At 40.9% G+C, this 21780-nt stretch overlaps 1 protein-coding gene and 1 non-coding gene across 6 annotated transcripts in view; both read right to left on the reverse strand.

Annotated features, from left to right (window-relative positions):
- Positions 1-352: 352 nt before the first annotated feature.
- RC3H2 (ring finger and CCCH-type domains 2) overlaps positions 353-21780 on the reverse strand; it is a 29925-nt gene continuing 8497 nt past the window's right edge. Inside the window, exons 2-23 of one of the 5 annotated variants that reach the window (XM_085556334.1) lie at positions 21380-21497; positions 20697-20930; positions 19664-19839; positions 19361-19561; positions 18847-18979; positions 18494-18612; positions 18019-18131; positions 17160-17468; positions 16342-16556; positions 14989-15416; positions 14413-14583; positions 13158-13313; positions 12687-12900; positions 12431-12515; positions 11834-11915; positions 11551-11685; positions 10872-10979; positions 10332-10461; positions 3238-3281; positions 2751-2925; positions 1952-2133; positions 353-1053 (exon numbers count right to left, since the gene is read on the reverse strand). In XM_085556334.1, coding sequence (XP_085412460.1) covers positions 502-1053; positions 1952-2133; positions 2751-2925; positions 3238-3281; positions 10332-10461; positions 10872-10979; positions 11551-11685; positions 11834-11915; positions 12431-12515; positions 12687-12900; positions 13158-13313; positions 14413-14583; positions 14989-15416; positions 16342-16556; positions 17160-17468; positions 18019-18131; positions 18494-18612; positions 18847-18979; positions 19361-19561; positions 19664-19839; positions 20697-20930; positions 21380-21497 — 4080 coding nt within the window. In that variant the 3' untranslated portion in view covers positions 353-501. Of the gene's footprint in view, positions 1054-1951; positions 2134-2750; positions 2926-3237; positions 3282-3815; positions 4057-4347; positions 9703-10312; positions 10462-10871; positions 10980-11550; positions 11686-11833; positions 11916-12430; positions 12516-12686; positions 12901-13157; positions 13314-14412; positions 14584-14988; positions 15417-16341; positions 16557-17159; positions 17469-18018; positions 18132-18493; positions 18613-18846; positions 18980-19360; positions 19562-19663; positions 19840-20696; positions 20931-21379; positions 21498-21780 lie in introns of those variants that run through there. The other 4 variants (XM_021543667.4, XM_021543803.4, XM_021543804.4 and 1 more) reach the window with 4 other exon arrangements.
- LOC116184244 (small nucleolar RNA SNORD90) lies at positions 19069-19182 on the reverse strand. Its single transcript, XR_004149003.3, has one exon. It is a non-coding gene; the product is annotated as a small nucleolar RNA SNORD90 (small nucleolar RNA).

The raw sequence follows: 21780 nt of genomic DNA on the forward strand, positions 1-21780 counted from the left end.
TGTAAACGAGAAAGGAACAAAAATTTAGGGCCAAGTGTTAGAACAAGATACTCCCAGGAAGGAGACTGCAAACTGTGGGATGGAACATGGGACCTCACACTTTTAACTGGTGCAGTTCAGCACCAAATTAGTAAGTCTTCAATGTTAAAAACTATTTTATTTGCAGTCTCAGTTCTTGTCTTGGGATGTTGGTGGCCACATCTCAATTGAAATGTGCAAGGACGCTGAGAGATTGCAACAATTTCCTAAACTGACTGAATCATGTTAGAACTTCGTGTTAAGTAAAACATATTTGAATTGCACAGAAATGAGACTGTTTTAGTTGTAGATATGGAATTAATTTAAGAAAATGTTAGGAATTCGTTGTTATTTTTAATGAGCAAAAGTCAAAGTGCATGAAGGGGAGGAATACATACCCACAGGATGGAGGAGAGAGAACAATCCCTAGCACAAGAACATCCCACAGCACAACTACACCTACAGGCCCTTGGCATAAATGGCTCAGTCTATTTCCAGATCACTGTCTTCACTGTAGCATGCAGATGGATTATGTATAGAAGTCAGGAGCAGTAGGTCTTTTTCTGGCAGCAAACCACACTCCTGCAGAAAAGCCTCCAGGTCTACAGCAAAAAAATCTTCTCCAAGCTGGTCAGTGATGCGCACGAAATTGCCAATGAGCTCTCCTGCCTTGTAGACCAGCAGGGCTGGCAGGGCATTGTTAGTGAAGCGAGTGCTGGCACCAATGAGTGAACTCTTCACTCTGCAGAATTTCACTGTTGGGTACTCAGCAGCCAGGCAGATCATGCAGCCATTCAGGGATTCAGTGCCAGGGATATCATCTTCATAAATATGGATCATGATCAGTGTGCTCTTATGCTCTTTGTCCACGGTGTCCAGAAATGCTTCCCCACTGGTGATCTCAAACACCTGCTTGAATTGCTGCCCACTGTACAACTGCTGCCTCATCTCCTCCATCCGCTGCTTCCTGTAGCGCTGCAAGAATTCCTCGTCATCCTCATCATTGTGGATCATGTTGTATTCCTGTAAAGTCATCTAAAAAACACACAGAGATTCCTGAAAAACATCTGCACCACTATATGGGTCACTTACATAATGAGAACATAAATCAAGAGGATTAATGTGGGTCACTCATCTTTAATAACAGCAAAGTGCAACCCATGAAGGCTCAAGCACCCTGTGTATTACACTCCATTCTGATCGAATTAGAAACCATGTCCAGTGGCAACAGCCATTTCAGCCCTGGGTATTTCAGTTTCCACAAGCTGCACTAATAACACAAGTGGCTGCTCCATGCTCCCACTTTAATCCAGGTTAATGGTGGCCATGTGCTTTCACCGAGCTGGGAGCACTGATCTGGAGCCTAAGATGAGCTTCTTTCTCATCAGCTTTTCATTTAGCTTTTCAGTTCACGTTTGTGGCACTCTTGTGCCTGTAGAAATGAAATTAACAGGATTTTATGTATTTTATACCTGTTCACTTGCTTCAATAAACTTATCTGCATCACTCAAGACACAGGACAGCACAGCCAACTTCCATCATCTGAAGGCACAGATACATCTGCAAATTAGTAATTTCTCTGACTACAACCCAGGGCTAGTTAACAGCCCAGCTGATTAAAACCATTCACTACATCCAATGTCTTCAACTTCTGGAGCTCAGAGTTGAATTCTCAACACCCACGTACTAAATACTAAATTAATAAGGGCTCCTAGATTCAGGTAGGGGAGGCAGCATTCATAGTTTTGCTGTACAATTCTTCATATTAATAATCCCCTGAAGTTGACTTACTTGATCAACAGATGAGAAATCTGGAAAAAGCTTTCGGACTTCTTTGGTATATTGCAGCTAAATCACTTATTTGTTATCACAGGCAAACAAAACTGTTAAATACTTCAGTGCCATTTTAATTCCTTCCTTTGTGCCATCCTACCTTTCCATTGATTTTTTCCTGAAGCTCTTTCTGCTTCTGCTGATCAGCCTCGTCATCCAAGTGAGACCTGCACGTCATGGACAGTTTCTTGATGAGCCTCTCCATCTCCCTGCGCTGCTCCTGCCGCTGCTCCGTCTCCAGCTGCTTAAATCTGCGCCAGTCATTGATCACTCCCTTGGGACCTGCCATTACGTGTGGAGCCATGGCGTGTAAAACAGACAAGACAATTTTACCTACCATTTACAACCAAGGAATAACTTATAAATCAGTAAAACAGCGACCCGGTCATAAATGTTTTTGTACCTATGCAAAACACTGAAATAAGTAATTTGCCATTTGCATGTCCTTGAGTTTCTACTTTTTTAAATTTTTAATAAGAAGGCTACAATTTATTTAACTAGGCTACTCTTGTAATTGTCCCAAAGATTATTATCCGTGCTCTTAAAATAGAACCACCAGCCCACAAGAGTTCCCCTATTATTAGCATGGCTTTCATCAGAACAGAAATAATGATATATTATCACTCAAATTGTACAAATCAGCCTTGTTTCAGGTTTCTATCCAAAGCCTGACTGCTTCAGATATGATGCTGAATTTGAATTCTCTCAGAGGAGAAATCAAACATTAAAAAAAGAACAGCTATTAAAGATAAGGTCAGACAACAGGCAGGAAGTGATCACCCTCTGACTTAAATATGCATAAACACATGAATTTAATTTTAAAAAATGAGTTTCAGAAGAACATACAAATTTCCAATAAACAAAGGATTTACAAAAGAAGTACACTGATATGATGATACCTGTGTTGACAGCGCTGCCATCGCTGCTGAGCTCCACCTCACCCACACTTTCAGGAACGCTGCTCTCCCCTTCTTTATCCTCCTTCTCACTGTCTTCATCCTCACCCTCACTGCTGCTGTAGTAATACTGCAGCTTCTCACCAAGCAATTTATCATCCGCAGTAGTCATTATGCTCTAAAAATAAAGTGACAAAAGAGAGGATGCATTTCTGATCAAACCTGCATCACGAAGTTCCTTTATTTCCTCAGGGCAGTTTTAAACCCCAGGAGAACACAGACCACTCTCAAACAGCCCTCGATGCAGTCGAGGTTTTTAAAATCTGGGTTAATTCTTAAGCCACAATTTAAAACTCAGTTTAAAACCTCAGAGCCTCATTCGACAGCTCCATCAAACCAATTCCCAGCTACTATTACTTGCATTATTTAGCAACAATTTATTTGAGCTGAAAAACTATCATTGTAATTATGCAAACTAAAGTGTCCTGACCTGTATTCCTTCCCAGTCCTTCAGAGACAAGCTTCTACCAACACCTGGAAGAAGAAATTTTAATAAAATCAGTTGATGTGGGCTCACGCTTGGCGGTGCAGGGGTCTCCCAGCCAGCCCAGGCCGTGTGTGTGTGACACAGCCGGGTACCCGGTGTTCCTGCCCGGCTCCCCGTGTTCCAGCCCGGTTCCCGGTGTTCCTGCCCGGGGACACAGCCCGGTTCCCGGTGTTCCTGCCCGGCTCCCGGTGTTCCTGCCCGAAGACACAGCCCGGCTCCCGGTGTTCCTGCCCGGCTCCCGGTGTTCCTGCCCGGCTCCCGGTGTTCCAGCCAGGAACACAGCCCGGCTCCCGGTGTTCCTGCCCGGCTCCCGGTGTTCCTGCCGGGGACACAGCCCGGCTCCCGGTGTTCCTGCCCGGCTCCCGGTGTTCCTGCCCGGGGACACAGCCCGGTTCCCGGTGTTCCTGCCGGGGACACAGCCCGGCTCCCGGTGTTCCTGCCCGGCTCCCGGTGTTCCAGCCGGGAACACAGCCCGGCTCCCGGTGTTCCAGGCGGACGCTGCAGGTCCCGCGGCAGCTAACCCCGGTTCAGCCGATTACAGCGCCAGATGGCCCGGGATTACCGGGACCGCCCGCAGCGGGGCCGGGCCTGGGGCCGGCGATCCCCGCGGGCCGCGGGCGGACCGGCTCCGCTCCCCGCGCCCGTCCCGGCCCCGCCGCCCCTCGCCCGCCCGGGGTTCTGCGGGGACCGGCCCGGCCCCGCCGCCTCACCGCTCCCGCCGCCTCACCGCTCCCGCCGCCTTCCGGGGCCGCCGCGCGGGGCACGGCGGGAAGGAGGCGGCCGGGGGAGGAGCCGGGCCCGGCCCGCGGCCCGCCCCGCAACGGGACCGGCACCGGGACCGGGAACGGGACCGGGACCGCCGGCCCAGGGAACGGGAACGGGACCGCCCGCCCAGGGAACGGGACCGGCACCGCCCGCCCAGGGAACGGGAACGGGAACGCCCGCCCCGCAACGGGAACGGGACCGGCACCGCCCCCGGCCCCGCTCCCCCCAGCCCGTTGTGGCTCCGTTCCCTCCGCACCTCCCCAGTCCCCGCGGACGACAAACAGCCCGTTAAGGTGGACAAATAATTTTTATTCGTGCATGCAAATACATGTCAATACTGCAAACTTCTTCCATCGAGTCTCTCAAACACCGAACCGGGATGCTCTATCCGTGCCCAGCCAAAGCTACAACCTCTGCACGTCAGTGCTACAGCGACACACGGGCCCTGCCGGGGCCCCCCTACTCTAACACGAAGGGAAACATTACCATTGGGAATCAAAACCGAAATAAACGGAATAGAATTTACTCCCCCATATATCCCCATTTCATTTTACAGATTTTTTTTTTCTTTAAATTATAGTTTTAAATAGAAGCTGAGAATGCGCCATAAAAATGAGCATTAAATCCATCGTAGCGATGGTGCCTGCTTTATACATGATGGGTGTACACCATCTTTTATTTCATTTACATTTCAATCGAACAATAGATTTGCAAAGAAAATGTCTAATACAGACGTAAAAATATTCACACTAGAGCTTCACAATCGGTTGTACAATTGACAAACAGGCCTCTTTTCCCAAACTTTCCAGCTAAGCAAATTTATAAAATGTAATCAATGCAACAAGAAAAAAAAATTTTCTTTAAAACTTCCAGGGAAAAGAATACGCAGTAAACAGTATCAATGCGACAGCAGATGCTGCAAGCTAACCACAATACTTCGGAGTGGCTGTACAGTGGGTATGTGCAGTACAAATCAAAGCCACGTGTGTTGTATCACAACTACTGTATAATGTACTTGTTTGCCCAGCTAAGAAAACGCATGCATTCCCATGCCTTGGGTAACGGAGATCTACTCTGGAGAAATCCATGGGCTATGTGCAAATGACCTTGGCTTTTGGCAGTAAGAAACGCAGCCAGGCTCTGCTTTATTTCAGCTTTTACAGCAGAATCTTGAGTGATTAAAAGCTTCCACAAGCATCCTTAAATAATGGGGTGTAGAATTACGTTTGGGCATTTTGCACTTTGATTATTCAGATTTGATTCGTTTCATCAGTGACCGTTTTGGGGTTTTATCCCCACCCTTGTCCTGCTCCCTTGCCAGCAAAGAGATGCAGGGGGATGACTACTGCCAAAGTCAGCTGTTCATTTATACTGGGAAATTGGGTCATTTAAAAAAGCACATTTATTGTGTTCTGCTTGCAGAAGAGGTCCCTCAATGAGAGGGAACTTCCTAACAAAGGGATTAAACTACAACATAAAAATGGACTTTTACATCCTGTAGATCATCTGATCATTTCTCATTTTGTTACACTCTCAAATTCAACACCTTCCTTTAATACCAGTCCAATAATGAAAAGTCTGTTCACAAATATGATCAAGGAACTGCTGGCATACAGTGTTTATGTACAGCAACAGGTACAACTTGACAACTTGTGCTTTAAAAAAAGCAAACAAAACCAATGTTTGGAACTATTCTGAGTTTAGATTGAGTTATTTTAAGCGTTCTTTCCTCAGCTGTTTCTGACCACTGTGCATTATTTTGTACCTCATCCAGCCTAGTACACTATTATACAAGAACAGCATTCAGCTCTTGAGTACAGGAGAAATTAAAATTTCAATTGAGTTATCAAAGCACTAAAACCTTCCAAATTAGACTTCTACAAAGACCTTAATTAAGAGCTTATTTAACATAATCAGCTGTATGCAACTGTTTTCTTTTTCCTAAATCAAATGCCAAACTTTAGTGTCCCTGTACTAGACTACCAAGAACCAACGCCAGTTTGCTTTGCAAAGAGTCTAACCTTGCCTTTGAAGGGTCTAGTATACATTCTACAATGCAAAATTTGCATAAACACTAAGATTCATTTCTTGTCACCTGTTTACAGGAACAAAATATCAGTAGCAGGGCAATCACTCTGCTCTAAGTATATGTTAAGAATGTACAGATAGTTACTTTCTCACACAAGCATTCTCCCAGCACAAGCATTAGTCTCTTTTAAAGACCTATGTGGGAAATGAGGCAAACCAAGGAATGAATCCAGGTAGTGAGGCAACACAATTAACTTAGATACTAATAATTCCTGTCTCTCTTGCATGTGAAATCCCTGCTGTACCCCTAATGGGGGAAAAAAAAAAAAATTAACCAAACCAAACCAACCCAAAATGCTTGTCCAAGCAAAGCAAAAGAGCCAATCTCTTTCCTCGATCTGCTCTGGGCCTTCTTTTCTGACAGCACAGTAAATTAGGCCAAAACCTAAATGGGCATCACTGCTATTGACACACAAAGTAAGTCACTCTCTCAATGTCAGAAAATAAGCCCTTCCATAGCCCAAAGGCACCTGATTTACAACTAACAAATGAATACATACTTGTTTGTAAAGGGTCAAGGGCTGAAATTTCAACAAAGAAGGAAGCCAGAGCCAGGTGTTGCCACCTGCAGCTTCTTCTCCCTGTCAGGGCACTGGAGGGCATTAATTTGGTGGCAAAAACCACACAGTCAGCGTTAAAACCGTAAGACAAAGCCGGCATGCTGTTAAACACTCAAATAATTCTTCTGCCTGTCATTATAGGTTAACAATTCAACTAGAAAACTCTAGCCTCAGCTGAGAGCCAACTTTCCATATGAAGTGTATGGTCATCCTAGAGGACTGCTCTATCACGGGACCTCCTGCTGCAGACAAGAGTCTAGAGATACACTTGTTCTTAAATATGCCAAGACCTTGGCAGGAGTATGTCAGGCTTATTTCACTGGACAAACAGGCAAATGTGTGTAAGCAGCTTATCCCAACCCCCTCCAGCAGAGCACAACCAAGTTTTTAAAATTGCCATTTTAAAATTAAAAAGTTAAGGTAAATACACAATCAATTTATGTAGTATATATTCACCCTCAGATCATGCTGAAGATGTTCTGTGGAGTTCTGGTGCACAGAGGGCTCTTTCCCTGAGGGCAAATAAGGACTTCTCAAACCTTTATATTTTCTCTATTTTTGTAACAAAATAGCAATTTAAAATTTAAAAATCTTTTAAAAAAATTACATCACCTTCAACATGGAAGATCTCACTGTTTAAATATCCACGAAAGAGACATACTTGTTTGCATATCTGTTTTGGAATTACATTGTACAGCAAATAATAGTATCTCAGAAGCATTTCAAAAGTAATATAAATTCATATTTACAGAATGGTCTTGGTATAAAATATACAACAATCATATTTATGTCTAACATTCTAAGTTAAAGTTAACATCAATAGGAAATAAGTTAAGGTGACAAAGGTGGTCTGGTTCTTGTATCCATTCACTTCACGTAGCGAGTGAAAGAAGCGTCAGTCTAACCCTAGAGTGAGGTGGCACTGGCTGGAGAAGGTACAGCAACAGCCAAAGGACACTAAGAAAAGACTACTTGACTGTTTTTCTACATACATTCCTTGACATTGGAGTATTAAATAGATGTGTAAGATCTTCCATACTGACACCAGAATATCAAAACTAACCCTTGGATTTGCAGGTATATTTACAACATAATTATTTCATGGACAGGTTCGTTAGGAGAGATATCAAACACCAATATTTACTTAGTCTAATCGGTAACCCTCAGGGAAATGCCAACCCCCACCCCCCAGAAGCGTGCACAAAACAGTTATCAAAATCTTACCCGACCACATAGCTGTGATTTTGTAAAATAACAACTCAGACGACCAGTAACATGATCCTCTTTAAGCATTTTGCTAGCAGGAAAAGCCCTTACATGCAGTACACCTGGTGAAAGATCAGCTTGGCTTAAAATATTCCAGTACAATTTTCAGAGTAAACAACTTCACAGAAGTTAATAAAAACATAAAAAAATGTAAAACTTGTCACAAAGAAAAGTAAGAGGACAAACAAGAAGATAGTAATCATCAGGAGGGAGAGTTCTGCTTTCTTAACAGAAAAAAAAAAGTGGATTTTTAAGCTTCTCAAAAAATATGCCCAGGGCTCTAGTTCATGTGTATTTTTGAAAACCAATTTTCAGTCGACATGTCTAACATGATTCTCAGTCACCTCTTAACAGGGCATAAATTCATACAGTTTTCAGCACTCTGAAGGTCAGATAATGCTATCTCATTGTATTTTCAAGGTCTTTGAAAATAAGTTGCCACTGAATAAACAAAAATTAAACCTGAATACAAGATTACGATTAACAACATTTAACAAAGGTAATTACAACCACCTTAAATTCCCAATATTTAGTTTAAATTAAAACAAAACAGTACAAAAAACAGCAATACCATCTTGTTAGTCAGTGCAAACACTAGATACAGGGTTTTCAAAGGAAAGCCAAGAGCACCTGATACTTTTTGCCAAGTCATCTGGATCCTATAACCTCCAAGTTGAGAACTATTAATGAAAAAAAGAAAAATAAGACAAAAACCCAAAACTGCTGTTACATTAGTGCATAACCTCTCAATATAGTTGAAAATTGTTTCATGTGTATCTTGGGGAAATCAATACCTAGCACATTAGATGGAGGACTTAGGCACTTGATTTACTTCTGGTAACTTCACTTGGACAAGTAGCCTGTGTGTATGTGTGTATCTACAGTACTAAAGCATAAACTGGGGGGAATGGAAACCAAAAGCTGCAGCAAAGCACTGCCCCACAGACCTGCAAACAACATAGCAGTGCAAAGCTAATGGTGTGTTAACCCTGTAAAAGCCTCAAGTCCAAATCTCCACCTCTCAGTCTTCCAACAGGAAACAAGACTCCATGCAAAGTTCCACAACTAAAGAAAAAGCAGCTGCAACAAGACAGAAGTTCTTCTCTCGTGAAACAAAATAGAGACATATAAGTTAGTCTTCCTTTCACTAGATGTATCATCGTAGGATCCTGCTAGTTTAAATAACTGAGTTGTTAGTTTTCTACAGAAGCCATTTTCAACAAGAATGGCTCAGATACCGCACCGGATTGCTACAAACTCATAAAAAGCTGCTTTAAGCTTAAGTAAAACAATGTCCAAATTCCATTCATTTGTGGAAAGTGAACGCCTTACCCTACTAAAGTAAGTTTTTTTTTCTTCAGAATGCTAATGCGAGAGGGGCTTGAAGTATCAAAGAGTCCACAGGAAATGCATGACCCCAATATTATTTTTCTTAAAAAAAATATACATTATATAATATATATTATATATATAAAAAGCTAGTGTAAATGCTTCCATGGTGTGGTCACAAGCTGGAAAGATGAATGCCTTTCAGCTGTTAACCATCCTGCCATTTGCAACAGGCTTTAAAAAGTCATTTTTATCCTCAGACATAATGTGAGCAGTTTTCAAAATGAGGCTGCCAACACTGACTGATGTGCTGATGGGCAGGCAGCTTGCATTGCTAACAGATGTTGTGATCGGCTGACTGAAGCAAGAAGTTACGGGCAGGATTGTTTTCTGCTCCTCCCTGAGGAGAAAAATAAGTTACACAAATATTAAACAAGGACATGCACAAGTATCCGGAACTGAATTGTGTGCATTAAATAAATACTGACAAACTCATTTTAGCAACAGGCTAAACATCTTCCTCTGGAATGGTATGCCGAGATATTAAAGTAGTCTGCCTCATTTTCAAAGGCTGCTTGACTCATTAAAGACTACAGAACATATAAACCTAAAATAGTGTATTTCAAAATCTACCTCTCCACGGAGATTTGTGCAAACAGTCCGCCATTTAACCCTTTGAAGTTTTTCTTAATTTCTGTTAACTATAAAAATATTCTGCATTTTTTGCTTACTGACTGTGAAAGGTATTTTGAACAGCTGTGATGACACGTTTCAGTGTGTACGATTACAACGATGCATACAAATAATGGTACCAGCCTGGGACTTTCAGCTTTGTGGCCTAATTCTGTTTCTTAACAGGTTCTTCTCACTCCACCATGTACAAACAATGCAGATGTCTAATCCAAGTCTGAGCAGGTACGTAGTTCCTCCTTACACAACCAAGCTTCCACTATTCTGATGCTTCTGTTTGTCTAACTCTGGCAGACACTGCTGTTTTGTCTAACACTCACAGAATCACAAGGTCTTCACCTAAACTTTGTCTCTTCTGTTCCATAGATTCTTTCTGGTGCTGCTTTAGCAGATGCCCATTCTCTACGGTTGTTCCATTGAGCAGCTGATCCTCTTGGGAGCTAATCCCTAGCTGTATGTCCAGAATCTCCTACAAGAGAGAAGGAGGAATGTCCATCAGCCCTGTCTCTATCAGCTTTACATTTTCCTATTAAGTTCCACTACATTATGCTAATGGAAACGGTAGTCTGGTCATAAAACTCCTTCATTTTATGTCATACTATTAGAATGTCTACCACATTTCGCTAAAGGAAAAGTCAGATGTTCAAAGATGGCTGTGAATGACAAGAGCAGTATAATCTGTGAGCTGTTTTTAACCTCACTAGTATTAACTGCCAGATATATGAGTGAGAAGTACAAGACCCCAAGCGCTAAATAAGGGAACTGCTGGATGTCATTACTAGGAGTAAAATCAAAAGGCTTTGCTATCACCATACTAATCTATAAAGCCTAATGGAAAGACCCAGTGACCTCTTTAGGCACACAGATTTTTGTACTCACTTCTATCTGTTCCCCTTGCCCATCAGGTTCGTCTGTATCGAGGGCTGACAGCTCCAATTCAATGTCTCGGTCTGGCTTTGTGTCTGCACAGTCTTCAGGATAATCAGTCTAAAAAAGAATTAATATATTCTCTAAATATCAAGTTGGCTTTTCACTGGCTTCACACAACACTGGAGTATTAAAGTGAAAACATACGATGCATTTCTAGCACACAACATTTCTAAGAAGAGAGCTAGTCAGACAAAAATGAACTTCAGGCTTAGACACAGGATACAAGGCTAAATCAAATCACAATGAAGTACTCAAACAGAGATAAAATGAATACTAAAGAAATTTAGTTGACAAATTTCCCATTGACAAAATGTTTATATTTATAACACATACAAACAGACAAAAAATAATGATTGCATGAAAATGATTATCACATTCTTCCCACTTTGTAAATGTATGTTTGGAGCAGCAGCATAGCAAGTACACCTGCCTAGTCTCAGGGAAATAACTGAGTGCAACAGCGAGTTAGCTTGTACACAATGTGCTATAAATATTTGGGAGTGTTAAAACCAAGTTTCAACTCTTAGTTAAAACTCATGCACTTATACACACACACACACACACACACATATATATATATATAAACACCCTCCAAGATTTGTTTCATCCTAATTACCCCTTTCTTTACCTCACCATTCCTCAAATCGATTTCCTTGCTTAAAAGGTTTAAGGTAAGACGACTGCCTTCATCTAGAGAATTCCACTTCTGCTGCATGGCAAGTGCGTTTGCCTCTCTCTGAAGGAGTAAGGAGTTGCTTTTGGCCTATGGAAAGAAACAGCTCAGTTACCAAACACTACACCCTAAACCATGTGCAGACAGACAGCTACAACAAGAAAATGTATTTTAAAGCACTTTACTAAACAATTTCTTTTAAATTAAAAAACCTTCATGGTATAATAACTGGTCTTACCTGCTGTAATTCAATACTCAGTAGATCTCCAGTGCTGGAATGCTTTCTGTGACCAGACAAATCTGTAACTATGAACCTGTCCCTTTAAAAGAAAGAAGGCAAAACTAGGAATTAAAAGCAAGTTCTCTAAATCAAACATCCCATAACTTCATTAGTCTATCAATGTTAAATTTTTGGACAGAAGCTAGATGTGATTTAGACAATGTGTTCTTCATCTTCACTGTGGCTCACAGTACTTCAAGGCATTGTAGGAAGAAAACATGCTTACCTCTGGGTAAGAAGTGGCAAGAAAACCTGAAACTACTCAAGATTTTGACATGACAACTTGGCAGTGCCTGACTCCAGTTCTTTGATAGGTCTCTCAAGGGATACACTGCTAGTAATTGTGCACTATTAACTGCATTAAGTATTAAAGATTACACAAGTTTTAACCTAGTTTTTTCCAAGGCTTTATGCTGGATAGGTAAAAAAGCCTTTTACTTTGAAATTAAGAATGTCTATTAATAGACATTGCAGATTCCCCACACACACAGAGGACTTTGAAGAATTGCAAGCTACAGGAAAAGCTGTGAACAGAGCTTGGGAAGGAGTCCGTACCGTTCTGCATAACGTGCTGAGGAGGCAGAATCTGAGCCATAGGCACTCCATCTCGAGTCTACAGCATTGACATAAGGGACATAATCTGCAAAAGAATTAAGATAACATTCACTATCTTCTCTGCTCTTCAGTAGGACATACATGTTCTTTAGCTCTTCACATTTCACTGCTGCATTAAGCACAAAGAGGATGAAATGCTCAAGGTGTGTATAAATGATGAATTCTCGTCACACAAAGCCTGAACTTGTAAGTGTACCTGATACACTGATGGGCTTAGTAGCACTTCCTTGGGAAGCAGTGGCCTGGATTGGATCTGTTGTGTGATAACCTGTGCGGGATGACCTGGAGATTGCACCCCACTTGGAGATGATGGGTCCATCGCTGAATGGGATTATAGGATCTTCCTCCTTTGCCCTTCTCTGCGTTTCAAATAAATGCACTCTCCTTTTAACGTCCCCACTGTCCAAATCCTACATATTCAGGAGACAGGAGAGATACATGGACTCATTTGAGGTTATGCACATTCCTCAGTTGGCCAGTAACTTTCTCATTATTGTTGCCTATTTACAAAACTGGGAAAGGATATTCCAAACTTCGAATGAGCAGAACTACTTTAAAACAGTAATAATGGAAGCTATGACCTTTTTTTTTAGAAAGATTGGTTTAACCAAACAGAAGACACTTCAGCATCATCACACTAATGAGAGAACATGCAGAAAACCCCTACCATTAACACGGCATTGGAATTGGCAATCACATCCTTGGGCTCTGAGTCGATAGCATTTATACAAGAGCCAATAGTGCCACAAGACCACGGTGAATAGTGAGAGAGATGGTCTTCCTCAAATTTAGTTCCACTCAAATCACTGACACTCTCTGAGAACTACAGAAAAGGGAATAAATAAGCAGTGAATAATAAAAACAGGGAATTCAGTTTTAAAATGAGAAGATAATTTAATTAAATAGCAGTAAATGTATCTCAAAAGTCAATCAAGGAGTTCCAGCCATATTCAAGACTTGACCTGGGGACAACATAAGCTGTTTTGTCAAATTTTAAACCAGTGCCCCTGGCAGCTGTCAGAGGGCAAACTGCCATACAAGTAACTGCCTGGCCCACCAAGATGAGAGAGTGGAATCTGTGTCAAGTGTCAGGTTTCTTTAGGCAAATATCTACAATAACTTAACTGAGAGGAAGCCATCCATTTTCCTTTAATGTATTAGCCAGTGGTAAATAAAAGTACAACTTACCACCCTCCAGCCTGTCTGAAAATGACTAAATCCTGATCCACCTTGAATGCATGCATAAGGCACTTCAGATACACCTACAAGATCTGATCTGAATAATAATTCTTAACATCTCAAATATCACCAACAAAACTCAAACCACAGCTAAGACTGCTTGGCATAGTGGTTTTCAAACTGGTTTTTTGGATGCATCTCATGTAGAGAGATAGAATAAAGTATTTTAAGGGTTTTTTTTCCTTCAGAAGTACACTACTGCCATTTCCTGAGTTCCCCTCCTTCTTTATCGGACTTATCACAGACACAATGTCCTACCAATGCCTTTTGCCACTTTTAAGGGAATGCATTCTCTGGGACTTGATAAGCACCTGAAGTTTGATTCAGGCTACTCATCAAGTCAAAGCCATTTGGAGTATCAAAGGCAGTGTACTTCTTAATGGAAAACACAAGTGCTGTTCCCTACACAAAAACCAGGAGGTTCACAAAGTTCAATGAAATTACATTTCATTTAGTGAGGCTGAATTGAATCACTTCACTTCTTGACCTTTTTTCCAGTCATGTTTAGCATCACCTTAATACCAAACTGAATTGCATCATTATCAGATATCACTTTCCTTTTGCTAGAAGATTAACTTAATTTTATGAACAATAAATGGCAGGTAGAAAATCTTTCCTAGAAATATTAAACGGCTTCTTACAGAAACAGGAAGGGAAAATAAAGAGGTACATTGGCTTTCTACCTCTGTGCTGAAATCTACACTGAAGAGAGGAGAAGGTGGTGTTGGAGATGGTGTTGCCATAGGAAGGGTTGATGATACCAGAGGAGTTTTCTGTGTGTGGTACTGTGCCCACTGCTCTGGCTTCCGTCTCAGCTGCTCATCATAACCAGTCTTCAAATGACCACAAGGCTCCTAGAAAGAATAAATACAGGACTGGATATCCCATCACGCTCTAATCAGAAAGCAAATACATGCATGGAACACACCTGGGTCCCTACATTTCCTAAATTTCTGTAACCTGAAGAATTTCACAAGAATTTGTGGGCCCATGTATGGCAACTCGAATCTTAGATATGCAATTAATTCAAGCAACATACACGGGCATTAAAGAGGCAAAGGGGCTCTGGTCCTAATGCAGATCACAGTGATCTGTTTTGCAAGCCCATTTTAAGGTTAAAAACAAAACAAGAACTTTGTCCAAGTCATACGTCTCAATCACTGTAATGAACAGGTCTATGCTAATTATTTACCAACTTTCCAGTAATGACCTTCAGAACCAAGTCTGCATAGAGCCTTCCCTTCCTGGCTCTCACTTACCCTTGGTAAAGGCACAGTCCTCTGCTCGTTTGGAGGTTGACAAGCCACAGAGTAATACCCATCCAGAGAGTTGTACCTCTCCCGCAATGATGTCTGATAGACAGATGAGTGCATCACATCCATGGGAGGTAAAGAATTGCTCCTAATAATATCATCTCGTGGGTACATCTGTGGGCGCCAGATGCGCCTGCTGTCGTAGACTGGAGCGTACATTCCAGAGGGGACAGGAGGGACTGGGCCGTAGGGCTGCGGAGGAGGAGGCTGGTAGGGAGAATTCAGTCGATCCCGAGGGGGAAATGTGCTGTAATGATCGGCATATGGCACGGAGGCAGGTGGGAGGGAGGATTCTGGAACGTTATTGGACCTCACAAAGCGAGGAACACAGGGAGCCACACCAGCTGGTACCGTTGGAGGTGCTGGATAATACCCTTAAAAATTGGAAAAAAGTGTATTTAATGCAGCCACAAATGACCCAGAATTATACACATTCTAAAACTGTAAACAGCATTGATAAGTACCTTTAGAGAATGAGGAGTCACACTTTACAAACCTCTTACTGACCCTACTAAATGTTTTTCATGTATGACAACATATTTGCAGATACAGTGCTAGCCCTTCACCAACTGGACCCAGTTTGGAAAATATTGCTCCTATGTACTGTGGTGTAACTATGTAACTGAAAACAGAATCTTCAGCAATTCTTTATACAGGAATTTAAAATAGTTCTCTCTAAAATAAAAATCTATATTGGTAATAAATAAAAAATCTACAAATAACCATTTCACACTTGATTTATTGCTCTTTCTTTGGAGAGGATTGCCTGAACATCTCTACCTTTTGGGAGCTTGTGAATGACTCAGTGCTGTAAACCACAATTGTCACTCTGAATATAAACATACACAGTGCAACCTAAAAAGATAACTGGAACCTTTAGAAAACATTAGAGCAAGCACAAAGACGTGTAAGCCTCCCAGCAGAAGTGTGCTATGCCTCTGAATGCTGCCCATGGATACCCTCATGGATAGGCCATGGCAAGAGCAAGCCTAAATAAAAACAATTAAATGCTACCAAAGGAAGAAGTACATGAAACACCTTGAGGTTCAAGTTCTTCTGGAGGCTGAAGTATAAGCTATATAACATACAGCACACAAAGGCAAGAACTACCAACATTGGGAGCAAACTCCAAGTCCCTCACATACCCAGCAATTAACAAGATTAGTATTACATTAAGAGAACATTCAGCTGATATTTAATAAAAAGAAAATAAAATAGACATCGATAAAACAGACATAAAAGTTCCTTTTCCAGAGAAAAGTTCAGAGCTATTTTTAAATCAGTGCTGATATCACTCACCTGTCTGTGGGTACTGTGGAACTTCATATGACAGCTGAGTCCTGGGATCTTGGAAATATTGAACATTATCAGAATGTGGAGGGTAGACAGGTACTCTGGGAACAAACGGGCTGGATTTTGGAGGCACAGAATTAACTTCTGTTCCAATATTAGGAGGACCAGCTGAGGTAGCTGCTGCCTGGCTTACAGGAGTCTTGGGTGGAGAACCGATTTTACTGAAAAGGATTAGCAAGAAATCATTTAGCAGATCTTCACTTATTTCAGTCAGTCACCTCTTCATGTACACTCCCACGTAATGTGGAAATTCGGGTAATTCTGCAGAATTACCTAAAAAGTTTTAAATGACAATCCCAAAGCTAGAAGGTTTCAAGGAAGTGCACACTCTGTGCATTCTTCTTGGTTTTAGGAAATGTCAAAGTCTGAATAAAATTTATTGCATGTAATAACATACTTGTATGTAATAACCCAATAGTATGCAATATGTATATAATTTATTTGTATGCCATAATTATTATTTTTATGTAAAAACCCAAGAGTAATTAAGATCCCAGGCTGAGAACAACCAAGTAAGAGATAAAGGGAGAGATTTACCATTTTGTCTACATTGCACATGAGCTAAAACAATGCACTACAGCACATTGCACATGAGCTAAAACAATGCAAGACCTTACACAGCTCTGCAGCCATTGAGCATCAGCAATTACTGCAAGCCAAGACCACACTTCAGTATCTGCTGGCCACAGACTCCATTGATTATTTTAGATAATCTAAAAGCAGAATGTTCTGTTACATTGTCTTGATGTAAAAAAGTCACCTACTTTTCAGGAAGTGATTCTGTGGGGGACCCAGAAGTGTTCTGGCCATTGGCTCCAGTCTTCCCTCCCTTCTTGGTGTTGTCCAGAGCTCTCAGGGAGGTGTCTGCACAGCGAGGGATCAGCTGGGGAACCCCAGTTTCAAGATTAGCTATTCCATTAGTACTTGGCACCATCTTGCCCGTTGCCTCAGGGCTTCCTATGACAGAGATGACGTTTCCTGTGGTGGTTGAGACGGTGCTGTTTACGCCAACTTTGTTTAGAAGGGGGAATGTTCTCACTGTTGCACTGATTTTTTTGTTCCTCAAGCGGTATCTACGAACAAACATGCAAAAGACAAGATGGTATAAAAAGTGCTTTTAATGGATTTGCAAAGCTAGCAAAAAGAAGGGATTGACATGGAACATGACACCAAAAAATTACAAACTTATTTTTAACAATTGGAACCCAAAGTCACGTCTCCTCTTTTAAAAGCCATTCTGCAGTTCTTTGAAAATCCATTTGGGTGAAAACAACTTCAAGAATGCAGAGCTGCATATTGTTCAATAACTCAGTTCACTCCTTCATCAAATAAAATGTAATTAACATTCTCTCTTGTAGGTAATATAACCAATCCTTGAAAGACACTGAGCTGGAAAGGAAATTTTACCTCATATGGGTTAAAATGAAAAATAAAACTGGAATTAGTCTGCAAACATTGCTCTGCTGACTCTTCAATTTCATATAAAGAATTGTCATGTCAAGAGTCACTCCAAATGAATGAATGTACGGAAGAGAATGTTTTAAAAAATCTCAGTAGATTGCTTGGATTTAAATTAAAAGGTGGAAAAAAAAAAAGAATAAGGAAAAAGTCTCCCACACTCACTTTTCAAGCTCTTCCTGAGAATGAGCAAATGTACAGTTTGTTCCTCTTGGACACCCCCCTTGCTGTCGAAGGTCTCGGCACATACTTGTTTTGTATTTGCTATTTGGTTGTGGCTACAAACAAAGAACACAAGACATTCCTCTTACCATCTATGAGACACTCATATAAAAGTAGGCTTAAAATACAGAAAATACATCCATGGCATGCTTTTGTATTTTGCATTTTTAATCAGAAAAACAAGGACATTCCTTGTTGAGGGGCTAAGTTGTCCTTGTATGGATTTCTCTACGGCCAGTTCTGCTGCATTCCATATTCACAAACGTTAGGTTCTCAAAATCTGAATGCAGTAAGTAACAGTATCATCAATTATCCAACAGGAAAGGCCATAAATATTCCAAATCAACAGCAATTCTTCTAAGTCGCATCTCCCAGTAAATGTACATTAAGAAATAATGTAATGATCAAGTCTGGTTACCTGTGGAGTTTCATGCCCTTTTCTACTGTAATTCTGAATGAAATCCACCAGCCCATGGACCACAGTCTTTACAGCCACCATTGCATTTTCCAGCTGCTCCCATGTTGGAGATGCTGCATCTAAAATGATGAAAAGAAGGGTTGTCACTCTGTCAGTTATTCCAGTATCAAAAATTAGAGGCACATCTTGTACTACTTTACAACACCAAGTACTAGGACCGAACTCAGAGAGCCCTGTTTATTATGCTTATTAATGGGAATTTCAAAACTAGGAATGGAAGTTACCATCTTAATAATTTATTTTGCTAGATATGAAGAATACCAAGAAAAGTTTAAAAAGCTTAATTTGCACACCTGGATTTGGATCTATGTTTGCCAGGAGCTCTAAATGAGGCCTCAGCCTGTTTAAGTTTGCAGGATCCCCCGTGCGCTGCAAGACAATTGTCAATTCTTGTACGCTCTTAGCAAAAGATTCTGGAGATTGAAGCTGAAAATAAAGAGAGCATTAGTGTGTTGCATCTTACAGCTGTCAATTACTAACCTTAAAAAAGCTATTCATGACATTGGTTCCTAAATGCAATATATAGTGTCTTCAGATTGCATATAGAGAGGATCAGTGGAGAGAAACTTTATTTCTCAACTCAGAATCTGCCCTATGAAGCTTCATCATAAGACACCAAAAAGTTAATTAAAGTACTTCATATGATGAATATGCTACATCAGGGAAAAAAAATTCAATCTAGTTTTAATTAATATTTGATAGGACTATGAACAAAAAGTTAATTCATGGAGTTCTTTGATTTTTCTTGTAACATTTAATAGTTAAAACTAATCCTACAAAGATACTAAAATCATCCCTGTAACAAACCTTGTCAATAATGGATTGCATGTGTGATTTATGTGCCAGGTCTCCATAAAGAAGGGAAGACCATTGTTCTGGTGAAATTCTAAGTCCTGCTTCCATGGCAATGTGAACAATTTGGGCATCGTGCTCTCTCCGCAAAGCCTCGTAACTCCGGAACTCTTCTTTAAGCTGCATCAGAGAAGAATCTTCATCCCTTTTAGTGACCTAATAAATAGCAATAGTTCAATATTCCTTCTTTAACCAAAAATCTCCATGTTCATCATAAAAAACAGCTGCACAGCACAAACCACAATAGTGGCGTTTTACCTTAAAGCATGATGCTCTATACAGTAGCTGCACAACATGACCAATGCTTGTTTTAGAGGCCTGAGGAAATCTTGGTTCCAATCTTTGCACAACAAAAAGTACCAGAACTTTTCTTGAGAGTGCAGATCCATCTTCCAGTGCAAGTAATACAAGTTTCAGTGCCTCCTCTTGCATAGCTTTAACACATAAAAACGAAAGTTAAATATACTCCAGAAAACAGCAAGACTACTATATTTGAACAGGTAAGCAAGAACATCTAAATCATCTTGAATGTAATTCCCTATTGCTTTTTATTTTACAAAAAAAAAAAAAAAAAAAAAAGGCTTTTAAAGAAAGTTGCTAGTTTAGAAAGTTTAGAAGTAATATTTAGAACCACTCTAAGCACAGCAAACTCAGAGCTAAGACCAACTTCCAGTAATAAACACATCAGTAGTGCAGTTTTTATACTTTTCTCCAATGTGCAATCTTGTAGCCATTGTTCTTTTGGACACCTCTTCAATGCCACACCATAAAACTATAAAAAAAATATGGGAACAATACTGGAATGCTAACAACAGGTACAGGAATCAAGACAGGATAACTTCTTTTGTAAAGAGAATTTCCTTGTTCCTGTTTGCTTTAGCTGTCTTTTTAACTATGGATTTGTTTTCTATCAGAGATATAAATCATTATAAATTTCAAAAGTATGCTGCAGCTCAGGTTAGGCTGATTGTATTGACAGCTATTCAATTCCAGTAACAGGCAGCAGTACAGCTGGCCTGCTACACTCCATTACAAACTGTGCACAGCGTGTGCTTATTGACTCCTCTTTCCCAGGATTTTTGAAATACTCCCCCCCAATTTCAAAGAAGATTTAATGGACTAGCAGGGGAAACAACTAAAAACTTTATGCCCAAAGATTTTACTATTTTTTCCCCCCTTCTCCTTTCTTTCTGGCAGAACATCTTCAACTGAACAGAAGAAATTTCAAAACATTTTTGTAAAGAAAAGGTACAGCTAAACATATTCTGTTGCAGATGCACAGGTCCCTTACCTGGTCCTAGAAACTGGCACCCTCGTGCCCTGACAGCAGCCCAAAGATTGGCAGAAAGCTGCTGAGGATTTTGGTGCTGCAGGATGAGCTCTGTGACAGTTCTCTCTCCCAGCGACCGAGCTGCCCTCATGGCTCTGACCCGACCCTCCTCCTCCACCAGCTGACAATTCACCAGTGTCACAAGCTTCCTCTGCATGGGACGGCTCAGTGCACTCTGATTCAAGCTTGCAACACCTTCAGAGAAAGGGAGAAAAGGCAAAGCAGTGCTTCTCATCAAATTCATCTGAGTGAGACAAAAAAAATGTCTAACAGTATATGCCTTTCTCTAGGACTTGGATACCAGTCACAGGTACCTTCCCTTCTCTTAGGCAACTCTGTGTAATTCTTTATCAAAAAGAACTTTAATTAAAATCTTAAACTGACATCAAAGCCATCCTTTGGGGAAAGTTCAGTTTCAGTACAAAGTTAGCCCCAAGGCAGTATTATTAAATAGAGTATTTTGTAAACTTAAAATAAAAAAACCACAAACAAGTGTCACAAGTGTGAATAAGCTTTTAAAGACACAAGGCAATTTTATTAGAAAAATGAGAGTATTATCTCACTGACATTTACAATCAGTGCTGAAAACACAATGCTCTGAAAAGCAAGCTACATCAAAATTCCACTGTTCAGCAGAGACTCACCTTTTCCTCCACTTAATGGCTTTAAGTAGAGTGCCAAATCCTCAACACATTTCTTTGCTACTTCATAATGTTTGTTCTCTCCTACATTACTCAACTTTACTGTCTGATGATCAGGTACCTAAAAAAATGCAAGGGGGAGGAAGGGGGAGCAGAATTACATACACCTGGCTGACCTCTCTGATGGTACCCACATCACCATTAATTACATAACACTGCAGATGTGCACTGCTCTGAGAGCAGGGCGACACAGGACCCACCCAGGGCATGTACATGGCTCAAGGAATGACAAAAAGGGCCCAAGATGAGGATTAGCATGATGAAAGATTGATTTTGTTATTACTCAACACCTTAAAAACAGAAGTAGGGTAGAAAACAATAACCAACTGTCTAAAAGATGAAGA

The sequence above is a fragment of the Lonchura striata genome, chromosome 17 (genome assembly GCF_050655825.1).
Source record: "Lonchura striata isolate lonStrDom1 chromosome 17, ASM5065582v1, whole genome shotgun sequence".
NCBI classification, from domain to species: Eukaryota; Metazoa; Chordata; class Aves; order Passeriformes; family Estrildidae; genus Lonchura; species Lonchura striata.